Raw genomic sequence first — 20,888 nt, forward strand, 5'->3', positions numbered from 1 at the left:
TCTAGATTCTCTATTGGATCAAAGATTTTAGAACTAAAAGGAAAATGAAGTAAGAGAATGTTATTAATATAAATACAAAATATGATTTAGATATACTGAACAATTACAGATTACGGAATGAGAATAAATATATTTTCAGGGCTATGTTATATAGATAACTGGTCAAGGAGTACGACTGCAGTTTTTTACTGTATTGATTTTATGTAATATTTTAATAGGTGATCGGCCGGGTGTTCAGAATGTGGCAATGATTAAAACCGGTGGAAAGTCCGACAACAAAGAAAAAACTCTCTTAGCTGCAAAACTGGTGCGTTTGTTTGTTATTGATATAATAGTCGTTTCTATTGGTAACGATATTGATATGAGCGAAATCAGTTGAATAACAGGAGGGAAAAGAGATCTAGTTATTCCTGCACTCAACTTCAATACGCTACTAACAAGCAAGTTCCAGCAAGAGGTCTCCAGTTTGAAATGCAATGGTATGTTAAAAATATATCCTCATATTTCTAAAGTAAAACCCTTAATTCATGTAAATATGAATATTCAGCTTTTCAATTAAAGTAAAATATTCAATTAGCACAATATAAAAATTTCAGAAACCATCGACAAAAATTAATTCATTATGTATGAAAAACTTTCATTTTAAATTTTAAAATATAAACATCAACTTCTTTGATACATCTAATAACACATGTGGTTCTTTCTAATAGTATGTAAAATAAATCTCAGGTTACACATAAAATTAATTTCTCATTTTTGCTTGTTTTTTAACTTCGATTTAAATGCCAAGCTTGATTCTAAATCCAGAGTACAGCATCACGTAGTTGTTTTTATCACGTATAAGCCTACCAAACTAATCTAATGCAAAGGCTATACATCAGTTTTCAAAGACCCCGGTGTAACATGGACATTGTCTACTATACATGACAAATATCTTGTCGTATTAGCAGACAAAGCCCAAAACAGCATTGTTTTTGTCTACAAAATGTTTTACATCCGGTGTTTATCATCGGAGGTAGACGTAGAAAATAATAGCAGTGATAAAACCTATACTGCTACCACACTCTCCGAAGAAGAGATTGTGAAAAACCATAAATCTGTGCTATCCTCTTTTGGTCTCTGTACCAAGGACGATGATTGTGATTTACCGTCTATGTACTGGATTCCTAAACTTCACAAAAATCCATACAAACAACGTTTCATAGCTGGATCTGCAAAATGTACCACCAAAAATCTTTCAAAACTTTTAACTTCTATACTCACAACTGTCAAAGAGGTCTACGGTCCTACCACAACACTTGTTACTCCCGTAGTGGTAGACATTCAATGCGGATTCTGAAAAAAATAGAAAAATCTTTGGAAACAATCAGTTCAAGTCTATTATCTGAATATAATAGCATTAAAACCTATGATTTTTCAACACTTTATACTTCTATTCCCTATACTCAGTTAAAATTCCGAATTAAAAACATTATACTTCGTTGTTTTCCCAAAACAGATGTTACACCTATATACAAATATATAATTCTTTATAGAGATTCCTCATACTTCGTAAGATATAATTCCAAATCATCTTCCAAATATACAGAGGAAAATGCTGGAATTTTTAATCGACAACATATTAGTCAAGTGTGGTGGATGTATATTTCAACAAACGGTGGGCATTCCAATGGGAACAAATTGTGCTCCTTTGCTTGCTGACCTATTCCTTTATTCTTATGAGGCTGACTTAATAGCTAATATAATCCAAAAGAAAAAATAGCATTTGGCTAGATCCTTTAATATATCCTTGACAAATTTGAAAAAGTTCCAGGTGTGTGTTCGGTGGATGCCATAAACTCTTAAAATAAAGCCATTTCCCGGGGTTGGCCGCTCCATTATGTGTTTATATTGTAAATTAATATCTGCTTCACTAACATTAAAAGGCTTTGATCTAGATATGTTACCAATTCATTTCATCCGCTGAATATAACCAAATCCTTGTTCACTATAACATGAGCTTCAACGTTTAAATGTATATATTATTCTATCTTTTCTACTTTCGATCTTATTTCATTTTCACTTCTACAAAGTGTGCATTCTTAAAGATTTAGTATTTCAAATTAAATAAATTGTCTCTACAAATCATAAAATATTTTATATGCCTCCAACCGAGTAACTGGTGAACAGATGTTAAAGTTAACATGCACCTGTCAATAATGATTTTCTCTACCAATGTCATTTTAAGAGTAATCAAGGGAACCAATATTATAGCGACAATCAAAAGAATGTAATCCTGGGACAAAGACCAGACATGGAAAACAGACATACACAACAAAGAACATTAAATAACAAAAATCATACATACAAAGTAACAAAAGCAAATACGTAACTCGGACTGCACTAAAAACTTGGAGCATGGACTAGGTGCACCGATACGGTAAGCGTCCTCTGTTTTTTTTTCTAGAAACACAGGCCGATTTGCTCATAAAAAAGTCAAGTCCGGGGTAGACAAACGAGGAAAGGAAACCTATAACGCGTTGATAAATCGTTTTTTATGTAGATAAAGATATGAGGCTGACTGCACAGTGTCTGTAGTATCTTTCATCTCAAGTTCTTGGGGTAGATGCGATGTATCAAATCCCCGAAATCAGGATTGTTTAAAGAGAGTACGTTATCTATATAGCGGAAACTGAGATTAAAGGATATAACTAAAATATATTCTTACCTTCGAATCAGATCAGCTATTAAGTCAGCCTCATAAAAGTGAAGGAATAGGTCAGCAAGTAAAGGAATACAATTTGTTCCCATTGGAATGCCGACCGTTTGTTGAAAAAATACGTCCACCACACTTGACTACTATGTTGTCAATTGCAAATTCCAGCATTTTGTAAACATCTCTGTATATTTGGAAGATGAATTGGAATTATTTCTTATGAAGTATGAAGAATCTCTACCAAGAACTATATATTTGTATCTAGGTATACCATATTTTTTTCTCTTTTTTTTTGGAAAAACAACGATGTATAATATTTTTAAGTCGGAATATTAACTGAGTGTGGGGAATAGAAGTATATAGTATTGAAAAATCATAGGTTTTAATGCTATTATATTCAGATAATAGACTTGAGCTGATTGTCCCAAAAAGATCTTTCAAATTTTTCAGGATCCACATCGAATGTCTACCATTACGGGAGTAACAAGTGTTGTGGTAGGACTGCAGACCCCTTTTGACAGACCCTTTTTAAGTATAGAAGTTAAAAGTTTTGAAAGAGGTTTGGTGGTACATTTTGCAGATCTAGTTATGAAACGTTGTTTGTATAATTTTTTGTGGATGGAGTTTAGTAATCCAGTACATAGACGGCGAATCACAATCATCGTCCTTGATAGAGAGACCAAAAGAGTAAAGCACAGATTTATGGTTTTCCACTATCTCTTCTTTAGAGAGTGTGGTAGCAGTATAAGTCTTATCAGTGCTATTATTATCTACGTCTACCTATGATAATAAACATTGGATGTAACACGTTTTGCAGACAAAAAAAGTTGTTTTGGCCTTTGTCTGCTGGTACGACAACATATTTGTCATGTTTGGTAGACAATGTTTTTGCTACATCAGGGTCTTTGAAAACTAATGTAGTCTTGGCACTCATTGCCCTACTAAAACTTTCATTTATTTCCAAATTATAGACCTCACAACCTTTAACCATTCTGACAAAGAATCAATATCTTCTTGTTCTCGTTTTATCCATTTTCTTTCATACTAGTTGTACGCATTACATCTGAAAATATCAGACATTGGCCAAAACGCACATTTCCTGTATTTGTATATTTGTGTATCCTTTGTTTTGCTTTTTAAGTAAAATAAAGATAAATTAAGGACATTTGACAATATATATATTTTACTGTTCCTAAAATATTTGTTTTAAAAGAATCGTCTACTAAAGGAGGACACGTACAGTGTGAATAATATAAATGGTATTCACGATATAGTTTCTTGTCTTTTAATATATTTTACATGAATTTATTTTGTCTCATTGAATATTCAATTTCTTATATGTATGCCACCGTAGGAGAGTTTATATACGAGAATTAGACATTGTATGCCTTCTTGACATGTCCGGAAGTATAGGCAGTCAACATTTTCGAAAGATGCTTGAGGCAACCATAGGTATTTCAAACAGTCTTACTATTGGCCCTTTTGCAACACAAGTCGGCGTTGACGTTTTCACAACTAGAGTAACCACGGAAATTTGCCTGAAAGACCATAACAACATTAACACTCTTAGATCAGCAATCAGGAGAATTCGTTACCTTAGTGGAATGACCAATACTTTTCTTGGACTTGGTAATCTACGTCTTAGAAGCTTCACGCCTCGTAATGGTGATTAAGATTATTCCTATTAATCAGTTTAAAAATCCTCGAGGAACGATTGTTTAAACTTCTAACCAAGATAAATAAACTTGAAATAAAATGCTCTTCTGTTGCAAATTTGCATGCTATATACTGTCCATATTGTAGCCTTTTCTCTCACCTTTGTTTGAATTGTAAAACATATTCACACGTAACGTATAAGAAATGCAAAGGACCTATCAATAACCAAATCAGGACATTTATGTTAAGGAAAACCACAAAATACATCATTAAGTTTTTGGAAACACACATTGGTAGCTCAGAGAAAACACATCCTTCTTTATTTTGTTCATTTTATTTATTTCTCCAAATTTGCCAGGTGATCGCCGAGGGTATCCAAATGTAGCCATTGTTATGACAGATGGAAATTCCCAAAACAAAAACAAAAAAAAGAAAACCCTAAATGCTGCAAAACTAGCACGTTTGTACGGAATTAAGATTATTGCTATTGGAATCGGTAACAACATTGATTGGGATGAAATTTATGGTATAGATGGCGATGGAAATGAGTGTGAAAACCTTTAGCACACTGCTGTGAAAGAGTTTTCAGCAAGGTCTTACAAAAACGATTTGCGTTGGTTAGTTATGAATTATTCTTCAATGCTTATTCCTACAGTTTTAGCATCTAAAAACCTTTGCATATTGCATAATAACTCCCAAGAGGTATGTAAATGATAAACTTTTGGAGGTTAAGACAATTATACATATCGTGAAACATTGTGTATGAAACCTTGTTTTTATAATTTTTGCTTCATTTCAGTTATGTTTTTTAATTATAATAAATACATACATACTTACGTTTATCGTTACAGCATAATGGTGGTAAAATGAAGTAAACTCGACTATAAGCAGTGAAGAATAATTCATAACTAACCACCGGAAATCCTTTTTGTAAGACCTTGACCAAAACTATTGACCAAACTTTACGACAAACGTGATGACTTTTCATTCAGAATTGTCAACTTTCCTTTCATCTGTGGCAACATCCCTTCGACTCATATCACATTTCATACGTTATGCCAGAGCTTGCCGAAACTACGCAGACTTTTTATATCGCGCTAGAACTCTAACAAATAGGTTTCTGGAACAGGGTTTTGTTGTTACAAGATTGACGTCATCACTACAGAAGTTTTATGGTCGCCATCATGAACTCATGGATCGTTATGGTGTATCCATCAGCACCATGAAAACTGATTTATTCAACGGGTCATAGTTTTCCTTTCCTCGTTTGTCTACCCCGGACTTGACTTTTATGAGCAACTCGGCGGGTGTTTCTAGAAAAGCAGAGGACGCTTACCTGGTCCAAGTTTTTAGTGGAGTCCGAGTTGCTCATTTACTTTTGTTACTTTGTATGATTTTGGTTACTTAATGTACTTTGTTGTGTATGTCTGTTTTCCATGTCTGGTCTTTGTCCCTGGAGTACATTCTTTTGATTCCCGCTATAACCTTGGTTCCCTTGATTACTCTTTGACACAGGTAGTAAGTATAATTACAATTGTAATATCGTAATTCTGAAACTGCAGTTTATAACTTAGATGGTATTTGTAAACAATTGTATATAGGCACCTAAAACATATATGGCATTTATAGGGTTATTAGTGTATGACACGGAGTGACCCAAAAATACAGTTCTGCGCATTTACTAGAGCGGGGTTAATTTTAACCTTTAAATACCTTCTGAGTATAATACCGTAATTTGGTGCCCTGCTTCATTCTTTAAATATTAATCTGCTTTATCTAATGTTATATGTTTTTTTATACTTCAGTTTATTAAAAAGAATTCGTATTTTGCAGAGGTATTCTTCATAAGAGGGATGTGAAAGCGAGGGACACATATATATATTGATTGAATAAGTTCAGCAATATAAACCTCGTGTGTTCTTTGTTTTCTCAAACAGGACGTAACCTATATCTATATTTAACCCGGTTTGTTGAAAACAATCCTATCAAAGATGATGTCATTTAAGCACAAATTCAAGATGTCGACCCAAAATACATTTATCTTACATCTTACGACAACACAAAAAGAATGGAATTTTTTTATAGCATTTAACTGAAACTGTAAAGATAGCTGTAAAAAAATCTACACTCAATGACAATACCAACAAAATTACGATACACAATGTCAAATCGACAAAATTTGGTGGAATTCGTGTATGTTGTTTATGTCAAACTACTTTAACAGAGATTATGTAACAGCCATCATAAAAAATACTTACTGTTAGTAATTTCAGGCTTATAAATCTGATCAGTTACGTCAGTACTTGTACGTATTCCTTACATGTTATTAATAATCTCCTTTTAATGGTCAATTATCATAAGTTCTTAGTATTATACTATTTTTGCCACAGAATTAATAAAAAGTACATTCATAAACTATGTAAGTCACGTTTACATTTGTAATGAAGGTTAATAACAGAATCAGTTGTTTTGATTATGGCAATAAAGCATCAAATACGGAAAAAAGGAAGCCCAGAGGGGGCGTCCACAGACCGAAACTTATCATTATCTCGAAACACTTACATCGTTTTCATGATGTATTTAAACTGTTTATAATGAGGGTACCTAAATCGGAATGCGAAATTATATAAAACTTTACATTTTGCTTTTATAAAAATTACCACTATTCAACAACATCCAAAACCTTCTCTTGCCAACTTTCTGATATACTACAAACAATTTCTTAATATCATATCAACTGGTACGATTTTTAATTTATTTCTTTGGTTGATTGGTTTGTTTTTGTTGTTGTTTTTTTGTTGTTTTTTTGTTTATTTTTTTTTGTTTGTTTTTGTTTTTGTTTTTGTTTTTTTGTACAATTACAAAAGTCCGATAGGTGTTATTTTGTAAATAAAGCACCCGAAATAAGTTATCATATGTCAAGAATTTTGTTTATTTTGCATGGACTGAATATGCAAAAATGTGGGTTTCTTATTTGTAGCTGAATGCATTTTATTTCATTTTTTCTAAATATATGTGGCAATTTTAGCACTTGTGTATTTGCAGCACACAGTTCACTTAACTAGAGCAAGCTTAGTACGTTTATGGTATATCTTATATTCCAAGTGAGGTAATCCGATAAGCTTTAAGTTTGGTAGGTTGTCAATATGGTCAGACTTGATATATCTTGTTCCTGTCAGACAGAAATTTCGTATCAGTCAATTAAATTGCGAAGTCGACAAAAAAGGTATGTAGTGATGTCATTTACATTAGTTGCACATAACCCAGTATTTACAGTTAATTAAACGGCTTCCTCGCTACTTCGAGATACAGTATACCAAACACGTGCATGACAGTAACGAATCAACTGAGATACTTCATAAGCAGGAAGTTACGGAAAGTCACTTTTGTCCGAATATTTCGATTTCAAAATGCTCTGTTATCTATATTGCACCAGGTCTATATAGGAAGAGTGAGTACCAGTTAGCTTTATTATTTCCAGTTTATTAGGGAGTATCAAATGTAAATATAGAGGACAAGACTAGTCGCTTATCAAATTCTGTTGAAGCCCTTTAGCTAGCCTTATTCGAACACAGATACATATCAAGTTATATTTACAACAGGCTACACGGTAATTGTCTCCAAAGAATCAGAAACAAACTGTCCATACCACCGGAGATTCTGATTTCATCCACGTTTTTTTTTTTTTTGGGGGGGGGGGGGTTCCAGATGTCTGCTCATCACTGTGAGCAATGTTTTGTTTGTCTTTCTTATTTGCTTTTGTCAGGTCAGTTTACATGTTCTTGAATGCGTTTCTTTAATCATGACTGCACCCTCTTTAAAATCCTAATTTTATTGACACTTTGATATCTTATATACCTTTTATTTGCCAAGAAATACAGGTAGAATGCAGCTTGTTCCCTTCGGAATTCCAATTTTCTGTTGAATGCCTGTCATCCAAACTCGACAAAAGGTTGCCGTAGGGACTCACAGTACTTTTTTATTAAAATTTATATGATTTTTTTTTATCAAATAAGCTTGTTTATCGCATAAAAAAAACGGTCCCAATAAAAGTAAAATACATAATTTTTTAAATTTTAACCTGGGTAAGGTCTTTGCTTATCCAAATACATATATATACATAAATTACGTTATGAACATACAATTACACATCAAGTATCCAATCTCAGCATCTATGAAAAACCCACCATAATCCCCATTCACTCCTGTAATACTATTAATATGTTTCTTTTCCTTTTTAACAGAAAATTAATAATACCTTGAACTGTTTTTCATCGACAGTAAAAAATCTAAAGTAGTCTTGAAAGACAAGCTGCTTCAACTTCACTAGCGAAGGAAAACACCGTACTGTTATCATTTTCTATTTTTAGTTTTATAATATTCGCTTCTAAGCTGGGAAACAATTACTAAGTTTTTCTCTCTTGATTGTGTGATATTAAGATTTCTTGAGTTTTTTTTTTAAAAAAGGATGAAATCCAATCCGATTGATAAAGTAGATAAAACTAAGAAATCATTTATTTTTCGATGCGTTGGTCATTTTCGCCATTTTTTATTATCTCAATTTTGGTTCAAATATTTTATCTACTTATATTAAGAAAAGTGAAAAGAAAGAAATGGATGTCAGATCAAACATGGGATACAATCTCTGAAAGAAAGGAAATAAAAGAAAAGTTGATGAGTGCCAAAACCAGACAGCAAAAGAAAAACCTGCAAGACCTTTACAGCGCAAAAGACAGAGAAGTGAAGAAAAGCTGTAAAAGAGATAAAAGAAACCATGCTGAAAAGTTAGCAGTAGAAGCTGAAAACGCCTGCTTAAAAGGAGACATCAAAACATTGTATAACATCACAAGACAACTCAGTGGAAAGATCTCTCAAAATGAAAATTTACCAGTCAAAGATAAAAAACAACAATACCCTCACAAAGCTAGAAGATCAGCTTGACAGATGGAAAGAACACTTTAGTGAGGTATTGAACAGACCACCACCAACAAATCCACCAATACTTGAAGAAGGTCCAACACTTAACATAGAGACTGACAAAACTACCGAAAATGAAGTAAGAAAAGCCCTAAAACATCTTAAGAATGGGAAAGCAGCGGGAATCGATGGCATACCACCAGAAGCCCTCAAGTCCATGAATGACACTACCATTCAATATCTTCTTGGGCTATTAAACCAGATATGGGAAAAAGAAAAAATTCCAAAAGACTGGCAAAAGGGACTCTTGGTAAAACTACCTAAAAAGGGGGACAAATCCAATTGCAACAACTGCAGAGGAATAACTCTTTTGTCCATTCCTAGTAAAATCCTATGCAGTATAATCTTACAAAGAATGAAAGAAGAGATTGATAGCAAGCTGGGAGATGAACAAGCAGGATTTAGACAAGAACGATCATGTGTCGACCAGATTGCTACACTTACACTAAAATAATTATTGAGCAAACGATAGAATGGCAGTCATTCCTATATCTAAACTTTATTGACTTCCAGAAAGCATTTGACAGCATAGATCATCAGGTCTTGTGGAACATTCTAGGACACTATGGGATTCCACCTAAGATTATTTCCATGATTAAGTTTCTGTATGAAGAATTCTCTTGTCAGGTCATACATGCTGGTACATTGACGAATCCTTTCCCTGTAACAACTGGCGTAAGGCAAGGATGCATTCTCTTTCCCCTTCTCTTTCTCATAGTCATCGACTGGATAGCAACAACAGCTTACAACGACCCTCATGGTATACAATGGACACTAACATCTCGTCTAGAAGACCTCGAATTTGCAGACGACATATGCACACTATCGCATCGTCTTCAAGATTCCCAACATCAGGTCAACCATCTCGAAGAAACAGCTAAAAGAACAGGATTGTATATCAACACAGCCAAAACCAAAGCCATGAGAATCCAACAAAACCAGATGGATCCAATATTGGTAAATAACCAACAGATAGAGAATGTAGATAAATTTACGTACCTTGGAAGTGTCATGAGTATAACTGGAGGCACTGACGAAGGTGTACAAGCCAGAAAGATGAAAGCATTACAGGTTTTTTCCATTCTAAAGCCAGTATGGAAAAGTAGAACACTGAGAACGGCTACTAACATCAGAATTTTCAACAGCAATGTTAAGTCTGTCCTGTTATATGGTTGCGAGACCTGGAGAGAAACAGAAAACAGCATGAAATCTATACAAGTCTTTGTTAACAAGTGCCTAAGAAATATACTGAATATCAGATGGCCAGAAAAAATAACAAACAAGAAACTCTGGCAAAGAACAAAACAACAACCAATAGAAAACACCATTCGAACCCGAAAATGGAAATGGATTGGTCATACTTTAAGGAAGAACAATAAAAACACTACAAAGCAAGCTTTAGATTGGAATCCCCAAGGGCAAAGAAAAAGAGGAAGACCAAAGAACACCTGGAGGAGGGGTTTGAACTCTGAGATGAAGAGAGTAGGACTAACGTGGAAGAATTGTAACACCATCGCCCAAAACCGAAGCGAATAGAGAGAAACTGTAGTCGCCCTATGTCCACCCATGGACGAAGTGGAATAAATCCCAAAAAAAATCATATTAAGAAAAGCATATTTTGTAGTCGTGTGTTTATATAGAAACGTTCGTGAACGAAGTGTGATGTACAAGGTAGAAAAATCCTAAGTTTGTTTCATTGTAACGAAGTGTATGCAATCAGATGCTCCTGAGAGTTATGTCCACATCTAATTAACAGTAAATCATGAACCTAGTCATCACTGCAGTGATTAAAGAGATGAGTTTTGAATGGGTTTAGTTGTGTAATTGCAGAACTAACTGCGCTTAATCTCAGTAACATGAAATACAAGGACCTTAATGTGTCCTTGGATTTCATATGACCGAGAAAAATATGTTTTTTGTTCGTGGGTTATCGGATGAGTTAATCAAATAAAAAGTAATGCTGTTATAATGTCACAGGTGTCGCACGTATAAGCATTAAAACAAATCATTTCCGGATACAGAATAATAATTTATATATAAGTCTAAGACATCAAACTTCCAGTAATTATAGCAAGGATACAGGTATGTTTTTTTATGATTTTGTTATTAGAAGTATTACACTTCTATTCTTTTGCCAAAATTTGTCCGAATCTCATGCTTTTAAGGCATTTGCAATAATGCAAAAAGGTGTTGTTTGGCCTCTCTGGCTAATTTTTTGTTAACAGCGGCATCGTTTCAGAGAAGAAGATATTTGAAATGTTATTAACAATGACGATGTCAACAGGTGGTCAGCAGAAAACTGCTAAAAATAGTAGACGTGACTGATTTTAACGCTATATAACGCTAAACATTTTTTTTTTTTTTTTTTTTTTTTGAAACCGCGAAATTTTATACCCGAGACTATGTTCACTTGAACGAATCCAGGAATATTAGCAACCGCAAAAATTTTAATGTTTACGGTAAGTTCATGTCCATTGTTTGATATTCATGTAACGCTTAAGATGAGATGGGTATAATAGGGTTCGGAGGAGTACTATCATTTTTTTTTGCGTTTTTTGTTTTGTTTGTTTGTTTGTTTGTTTGTTTGTTTTGTTTTGTTTTGTTTTTCTGTGTTTTTTTTTTGTATCTGGTTATATAACTTAGGATTATGGCAAGTTTTTTTTAGATTCATATAATGTATTTGATTTTATTGGGTAATTTGTTGGTAATTGAGTTTTAGTTTCTTTATCTAATTAGTCAATTTCCTTTTGGTTACTTCTGTTACAAGACATTCAATTATTCAAATTCATATCATTATTCTCATTGATAAGTGGTATATTCTTGTATCTTGTAAGGTTCATATTTTCACTCTAACTCTTTGAAATGATGATGATTAGGGGTTTTTAACGACCTTGAATACCAGTACATTTCTCTCACGTCTGGGTCAGTGGAACCAACTGGTGTGTCATACTAGCGGTTAGGCTGCTGTATAGATGCACTGGCCTACAACCAAGACCCAACGTGTGTATGGGACCGTTTTACACTCTTACGGTCTTAAAAGTACCATTTTTTTCTGTTCCTATATATATGTAGTTATCATTATCAGCGTAAGTGACTACCAAAGCACGACGACATATAATGATAAGACATATGATGACAAAGGCAACTTTCAGTAACTGTTGTCTTCTTTGTAGACCTAATACATTGAAATTAAACCAAACTAATATAGATTTTAATTTCCGTTTTATCAACTAAAAGAATAGGAAATAAAATGCAACACTTATACATAATATCATGATATCAACTAGTAATCGTTTCAACTTCTTAATAAATATGTTATGACAGTGGACAGCTTGTTCTATAAGAAGGATGTTTTACAAGCGCAGAAATGGTGCTTTAGACCTTTTTAAGGTCAAGTAGAGACAACTTTACCGACACCAGAATTGGTGCAACCTTTCCTATTGATTTATGTATGACTTAGGTCTTTCATCCAATCTTATGTTTCTGGAGCAGCAATGATTTGTTAGCAATAAGTTTCACGGTGAATAATATGATACGATATAATAGATCTAGACATATTGATATTTCCCCAAATGAACTTCGTCTTAAATTGGTACCTATAATATTCTTGTAATACACAATTTCGTTGATGCACCCAAAACAGGGTCATTGTTTAAAAATCGAAAAAAAAAACGCTCATGGCTTCTGCGGATTTCGAGAATCAATAAAAACTCACCTTTAATGTACTTTGAAATACCTGTACCAATTTGGGTACCTAGTGACTATTTTCAATTTCCCGGTTTATTCCCGACGAAACCAGTTCATATAATTTTCAATATTTCCCTCCGATTTGTGATTATGGTTTTGGAAATTTTGTTATTATCTTTACTCATTCCAAAATCGAACGACAGTAATCAAAGGTAAAGATTTGTAGAATACAGATAATAATTACCATCGCAACACCGGAAATAAAAACACTACCTTACAATTCAATGTCAGAATGAGAAGTGACCCCGAGTGACATAAATTACATTCATACTTATCAATATTATAAACGGATAAAAAATGGACATCGGCAGTTGTCAAAAACATGAACAATAATGCATCTTCAATACAGAAAGTCAATAAGGGTCAATGTTGTACAGCCATTTCAAGATTTTATAGGTAATTTTATAGGTATTACATATAAAGTGCGTGGTATTTTTATATACTAATTTTCCCGAGGCAATAATCATATGTTCTGAATTTTTAGTTCTAAGGTCCGAAAATATAAAAAACTAAAAAAGTGAAACAAGACGTCACCCGAAAAACTAGTAATATGAATTTCATTAAAAAAAAGTCGAGAGTGACATGAGGTGTTACGGAAATGTTATCATGATCTGCTCCGCCCGGGCTCCCGCCATCTTTTTTAAATGAGTATCAATATCAATCCGGGGTCAAAAACCATTCACATCAGGGCAAATCAATAAAATCTATAACTTAGTACCAAGATGTATACGTAGTAAATTACTTGGAATAAGTAGTAACATATTAGAAAATGACAAAACTAGAATTGGTAACAAAAAAGTCACCATCAACATACGCTGTTATCAAATATTTCTTTAAAATGCCGGAATTAGATCTTGAATTTGCTATCACAAAGCAATAAATTATACGATAAAAAATAGAATAAGGCACAAAATTTACTTTTAGGTTTAAAAAATGAAATTTATATCTCTCAATGTGCACTAACACGATAGCACGACCTTTCCAGATAATAGATAAAACGAGTTTAACCGTAAATATAAAAGAAATTATTTTAATCGATCCTGCGTTTTGAAAATATAGGACATATTATATGAACATTTTATTTAATTAACTATAGTCCAGAACCTTTTGAAAATGCATTTATACAAGAGCACAGTCAATATCATATTGAAGTGTGTTATGGTTTGAAAAAAAATCAATATCAAACACATCCACTTCCGGTAGAGGATAAAATAAATCTTATCTTAAAGAGTATGGGCAGGTAAACTTTAATTAATGCTTTGGCAATTTTAATGTACTCTTACGAAAGCAGTGTGATTTATACTTATAACCTAGGCACTTTGACTTGTATCAAGGAAGCTACATTTACTGCGGCTTGGAATCAGGTTTAAGCAAATATTTATATTAACTATCAATAAAAAATTTACTTAATAAATTAATAACAAATATTAACAACTTCAAACAAAGAGATATGTAAAGAGATAAAAATATATTTATCTTTATAATTATAGCATCTACATAAAAGAGACTGGGGAATCTATGATGAAGCTGTCGTGTCTTTTAGCTGTAGTACTGACCCATGCAAGTTTAAATGTGTATTGCGTGAATGCAGGAAGTAAGATTACAATAGAATATTTTTAATCTTTAATTTAGAGTTTGTCTTTTATGTTCGCTGATATGTATATGTTGGTGACATAATATGTCTAAGTTTGACACTCAATTTGATTGTGAGCTTGTATTTTCAATGTTTCCACTTTCTTTTTCAAATTAACCAAATAATGTCTTGTTATTTGTTTTTTGTTTTTTTTTTATCTTAATTAGTTTGTTTTTGTAACCTAATTGTTCTAAATACAATATAATTTAAACTTTTTTTCTTTTTAGTTGCAGTACCACCTGCAAAATGTTTTAGTAAATTGGATATTGTATTCGTACTAGATATGTCTGGAAGTATCGGGAAAGCGAATTTTGAAAAGATGAAGGAATCAGTGATAAGCATATGTAACACATATACTATTGGCAGTAATGCTGTACAAGTTGGCGTTGACGTCTTTAACAATAGGGCAGTCACGAAGATCCGCCTTAACCAGCACAACAACATCAATTCTCTCATATCAGCAATTAAGAAAATCCGTTACCGCGGTGGAGGCACCAAAACCTATTTAGCTCTACTCAATCTTCTATGCAAAAGTTTCACCAGGAGATATGGTGAGTGTGGTTAATCTGATTGCTTCATTAAAGGCTGTATAAATGATTGTTTACTTAAATCGAAGATTTATTTAACTGCTTTTGGGGTAGTTTTTCTTTCTAGATTTTCTATTGGATCAAAGAATTATGATATAAAAGGGAAATGAATTTGTTATCTTAATTAATATCTAATTAATTGAATACACTGAACAATTACATATTACGAGACGAGAATAAATATATATTCAAGGCTATGTTGGATAGATACTTGGTCAAAGGAGTAGGATCTTAATTATTTTACCATATTTAATTTATGTTATGTTCAATATTTCAACAGGCGATCGCTCTAACGCTCCGAATTTAGCAATAATTATGACCGATGGAAATTCCGACGACAAAGAAAAAACTCTCGCAGCTGCAAAGCTTGTACGTATGTTCGGCATTTCGATATCAGTCATTCCCATTGGTGAAAATATTGACATGAGCGAAATCACTGGAATGACGGGTGGAACAAGTGGTCTGGTAATACCTGCACTTAACTTCAATACCCTATTAACGAAAGCCTTCCAACAAAAGGTTTCCAGTCTAAAATGCAGTGGTAAGTGTTATAACACATTTACATATTTCTAAAGAAAATATAATCCGTTAATATATTAAAATATTAATTTTGAACTATTTAGATAAAATAAGATATTTAATTTACAATATATAACAATTTCACTAACGAAAATAGTTATTACATTATGTAAACATGTACAAACTAATAATTGATTTTCATTTTAAATGTATTGATGTAAGCATAAAGTTCTTTGTATACACATATAATAAGACCTAAAATAGTCTTCAGATTACACATCAAAAACTTTTTTTTAACTTTTATTTTGTTTTGAATTACTGAATTCATCACTTAGGATACAGCAGTATTCCTTTTAAGTTTAAATTTTCCGAACTAACGTGTAAATATCCCTGAATAAGTTATTTTAATCGTTTACGCACCCGAATTTAAGGTTACCGATTGGCCTAAAGAGCCTTTAGTATAATGAACGCATAATCATGTTTATATTATATTTCACAATATTTTACCTTTATAATGTTGTACATGAAATATTTAAAAATGTGTCAATTGTTAAAATATTTACATTTTTATTTTAACAGCAGCTATTGGGTAAAGATGGACCAATGATGTGAAAGTAAAAGCAAGGTGACCCTGCCCTTGTAAATATACAATTAAAAAAAATCAGCACTATTGATTCATTCTATTGTCACCCAAATACCTGTACAAATTTTACTCTACCTCCTTGCATTTTTATCTAAAACTAATTTTTTCCCTTTTTTCTTACAAATTGGTATGATTTTTCCCCAGATAGCTCTGGCTTTTCATGTGAATAGGCTGATCTAACGTTATGTAAAGCCTGTGCATTTCTAAATGTTGTAATAGATCGACTAGCGCATCGCGAATTTTTGTATTCATTTCTTTTGTAAGAGTGTTTTTTCAGTTAATTGGTTAGGTGTACTTGATATTGTTTCAGTTTACATGTGTATGTGCTGTGATTTTACTCGTTTTAATTTTTTTTTAAATATTGAACTATAGAAAAAAAACAAATTATTTTAACAAGTATTTGTAGCATGCAACACTAAAACAATTGATAAATTCAGTAGTCCATGGGCAGGGAGGATTCCACTGTGCCCCCGCCCCCACCCCACTCATCAACTTAATGATGATTTTTAGGTATCTTTATACATGTACCTCCCATTACCAGATTAATTTGTCGCCAAGGAATATTCTCGGATTCTTTTTTTTTTCAGTATAAGCATATATCTATACCCCAAATGGTCAAAAAGCCAAGATTTTTGTGACTCCATTGTTTGAAAGTCTAAGCCTTCCTGGGAAATATGTATAAACAAATAGCCAAAAATCACCCAGAAGTATAAATTGTGATAATACTAAAACAAATACCAAATACGCCATTTTTTACTGAAGCATTTTATATATATATGTATATATATGTATATGATCAAGTTTGGCTTGATGGTATATGTCGTCCCAAGAAAAGCACCAATGTGCAATTGTTGTTAATTCACATATAGAAGGCATTGAAAAGATCTATAAATAAGAGCAAAGAAGCCTATAAATACAAATACAAAATTAATCAATTGTCAAATATATGCACAATATGGAAAATAACTGCAAATATATTGTATGTTCAAAACATAGTGAACACAAAAATAGAGCACAACTCAACAATTAAGCAATTGAATGTAATACCCAAAGTTGCTTTTAATACACAAAATGACCATGAAAGTTAAGTTCGTTATAAGTACTCAATAGAACAAGGTACCTTAGCATCAACTCAATTAAACTGACTCAATTAGTCAATATTATATAAAAATTTAAATAAACCTTTAACTTTGAAATACATGAAGTTTCAAAGAGCCTGTATGACAAATGAAAAGTCTGAGTATTCATATCAAAATAACGTACAATTAACCAGTGGAAAATTTAAAAATCCAACCCCTAAGTATATTTTAACCAATAACAGTCAGTGAGCATATTTCAGGCACAATTTGCAGTAAATGCATATAACATGAAGCGTAAAGTAACTAAGCCTACTGTAGAGAACAGATCAAAGTTATAGGAATGAAGTTTAACGAAAAACGTAATTATTAAACTAGTAAAATCTACTCCCCGGCTGAATGGTTATTGTCTCGTTAAACAATGAAAAATCTAGGGGAGGAAGTTCATCAGCTGATGATAGACACTTCAATACATGACGACGATTCATAGTCCTGGATATACCAACTGCATTACTAGGCTCGACGACAGCGGTATTTTCAGATAATTTGACTACTCGATAAGTGGTGAAGTCCATAGTGTCCTGAACTTGTTATGTCTGTGAACATCACGGCTCCTGATGTAATCCCAATCATCAACACGGATTTCTGGATTAAATCGTCTCTTGTTATGTTGTTCCTTCCTGTATGATGCACGGTATTTCATCTTCTCCCCTGCTTTTTGGTGAGCATCCCGCAGATGTATTCTGATGTTCAGTAATCCATTCATCTAAAACAACTTCAAAGCCATTGGATACATTACTACCCAACAAAATGTCAACCGCTAATTTCGGACTTCGACCAAATGGTAAGGCGTATGGAATGTACCCAGTTGATGAAGTAATTGCGCATTATACGAAAATACAAGTTCTGGCATATATTTGTGTCCGTTTTTCTTTTATTCAACAGGTAGTGATCTTGAAAGATCATGCAAAGTTCTGTTGAATCTTTCACATTGATTATTCCCTTCTGGGTGATACGGTGTAGTGTGTAATTAATGTTGTTCAGTTTACAAAACAGGCAAATATCGACCTTGATAGGAGTGTAAACGCTCAGGTACCCTGTAAATGCAAAACAACTCAGTAAATAAAACGTTTGCAACAGTGTCGGGTTTTTGATATTTTGCTGGCATTGCTTGTGTAAATATGGTGAAAATATCGGCCATCACTAAGACATTCTCTTTGCCATTTGTGCTAGAATCTTGGTTCTATTGATTACTTTTTCAAACAAATTAACATGGATGTCGCCACCGGCCAGTGTGAACATTTCAATAATTTGACACCGATGCCAAGAAAAAAAATATTAGCTATCGTATGACTTGAAAAATTCCTACGAAATATAATTAATTACTAAAAAAATACTATTAAATAAGTTTATTTATTTCTCCCATTACATAGATAAGTAAAATCGTACAAGAATGTTATAAAGCCCCATAACCATCTAAAACTATTTAGGCAGCCAGGAGATCTTTAGAGGGATTCGGCTCACTTTAAAACCTCCAATAGAATCTGCTGTCTGTCTGAATGAGTCATTTAGGGAACCAAAGGTTATAGCGGTAATCAAAAGAATGTAATCCAGGGACAAATACCAGACATGGAAAACAGATATACACAACAAAGAACGTAGAGTTCCTAAAATCATACAAACAAAGTAACAAAAGCGATGAGTAACTCTGACCCCACTAAAAACTGGCAGCATGGACCAGGTTCACCGGTAGAGTAAGCGTCCTCTGCTTTTCTAGAAACACCCGTCGAGTTTCTCATAAAAAGTCAAGTCCGGGTAAATATTAAAGGAATATTACAGACGGTCTCGAAAACTATAGATTATGATAAAAAAAATAATACATATTGCTGTCTATGCATTAGCAATCGCTTATATTAGTTGTGCAAAATACTTTTTGTATTAGTTATATAGTAGGAGGGAAGTGACAGTGAATAACATCATTACTATTGTCATATTCTAACCATTAGCAATCCGATTATGATTTTTGCGTGCGTAGCAAGTCAGACACTTAGATTCAGTGTAGGTAGCATAACTCTACTGATGAAAATAGAGTACTGTTGATCCAGTTTGTATGAAGAGCTATTTTTTTTTTAATTTTCTATTAATTTATATTTTCTTTTCTTTTTTTCATTTTTATTTAACGACAAAATTATGACTATATTAATTTTTTCCTGTGTATTAACCATATTTCAGATTTAATGTCACATGTCGGATGACTTTTTGCTGACGATACGTCAAAAGGTCATGTATCAAAAATTTGATAACGATTTAGAAAAAAAAATAAAATTGTCATTCAAAATGGTTGGTGAAACTTAATCCGTCAAAACTGATAATGTAAATTTTAGTTTAACTTTTTTTCAGATTTGGAAAACAGATCTTAAAACCTTTAAACCAGCACAAACATCTTGGTATTTCTTTTAGTAGTGAATTTAAATAGACAAATTATTTTGATTTTTACGAAAGCTAAAATGAAGACGAGGGAAGGGAGTTTTTAGTAAAAATATACTTGACATTTTTAGACTAATTCCTAGGTTTGGATTAGAAAAAAATCCAACTGGGGGCAGCCTGTATCATTGTTGGTCTGTTTTCTGACGCTAGTATTGATTTAATATTTCTGGAAACAGGTTGGGAAAAACTTACTAAAGGCAACAAGAACCTACAATGACAATTGTAAGTTGGGCATTAAACAACACAAATCGGTTAACTTCATGATATCATTTATGCATTCTCAAGATGTAGCTTTTTACATTTAATTGGTTAATGCCCAACTTGCTAGTGTCATTGTAGATTTTTGTTGCCTCTAGTAATTTTATTTTATATTATTCTATCATAATTAACAAATGACTATTATATTGAAGAACATGACATTAAAAATATACTAATTAACTATAAAATTGACTACTCGATAATTTTCTAGTATCCGTGGCTGTAATCCAGTGTTTCACAACGTTTTACTTACGAAATAAGGGTACAAAAATTACCTAACACCAATCCAATCCATAATCAAGTCAATTCCAAAACACATCTGACAACATAGATATTACATCACCGGGATAGATGGTACTGCACCGGTCCTGACTTGGTACAGACAATTCAAACGACATGGTAGGTTATATTTAAGTTTTACAGCGCCCCAAACCTCGCTCTTCCATTGCAACATGAATATACCGGTGGTGATTGAATACCAACTGCATTCTATAGTTTCATAATCGGTAAAACAGTGTTAATATAGTTATGGACATTACTTCGTTACTACATATTTGTTAACTACATAATAAGATTATGACTTGGAAAACAGACATACACAGCAAAGGAC

The 20,888-nt window shown here is 32.8% G+C and overlaps 1 protein-coding gene across 1 annotated transcript; it reads left to right on the plus strand.

The window, feature by feature from the left end:
* The first annotated feature begins 11,325 nt into the window (after positions 1-11,325).
* Positions 11,326-16,484, plus strand: LOC148615248 (collagen alpha-1(XX) chain-like). The gene is made up of 5 exons (XM_088589971.1): positions 11,326-11,410; positions 14,566-14,669; positions 14,936-15,259; positions 15,576-15,836; positions 16,394-16,484. The coding sequence occupies exons 2-5, from the start codon at positions 14,594-14,596 to the stop codon at positions 16,405-16,407; spliced, it is 675 nt and encodes a 224-aa protein (XP_088446097.1). The 5' UTR covers positions 11,326-11,410; positions 14,566-14,593; the 3' UTR covers positions 16,408-16,484.
* Positions 16,485-20,888: the final 4,404 nt, after the last annotated feature.

Source organism: Perna viridis, chromosome 6 (genome assembly GCF_037379345.1).
Source record: "Perna viridis isolate PV_CMFRI_1.1 ecotype Kerala chromosome 6, ASM3737934v1, whole genome shotgun sequence".
Taxonomy (NCBI): Eukaryota; Metazoa; Mollusca; class Bivalvia; order Mytilida; family Mytilidae; genus Perna; species Perna viridis.

Excerpts from the sequence above, each read along its gene's own strand:
- LOC148615248 (XM_088589971.1), top strand. The coding sequence starts at position 14,594 with ATGATGAAGCTGTCGTGTCTTTTAGCTGTAGTACTGACCCATGCAAGT. Across the intron at positions 14,670-14,935 it reads GTATTGCGTGAATGCAGGAA|TTGCAGTACCACCTGCAAAA; the intron begins GTAAGATTACAA and ends TTTTCTTTTTAG. Across the intron at positions 15,260-15,575 it reads AAGTTTCACCAGGAGATATG|GCGATCGCTCTAACGCTCCG; the intron begins GTGAGTGTGGTT and ends ATATTTCAACAG.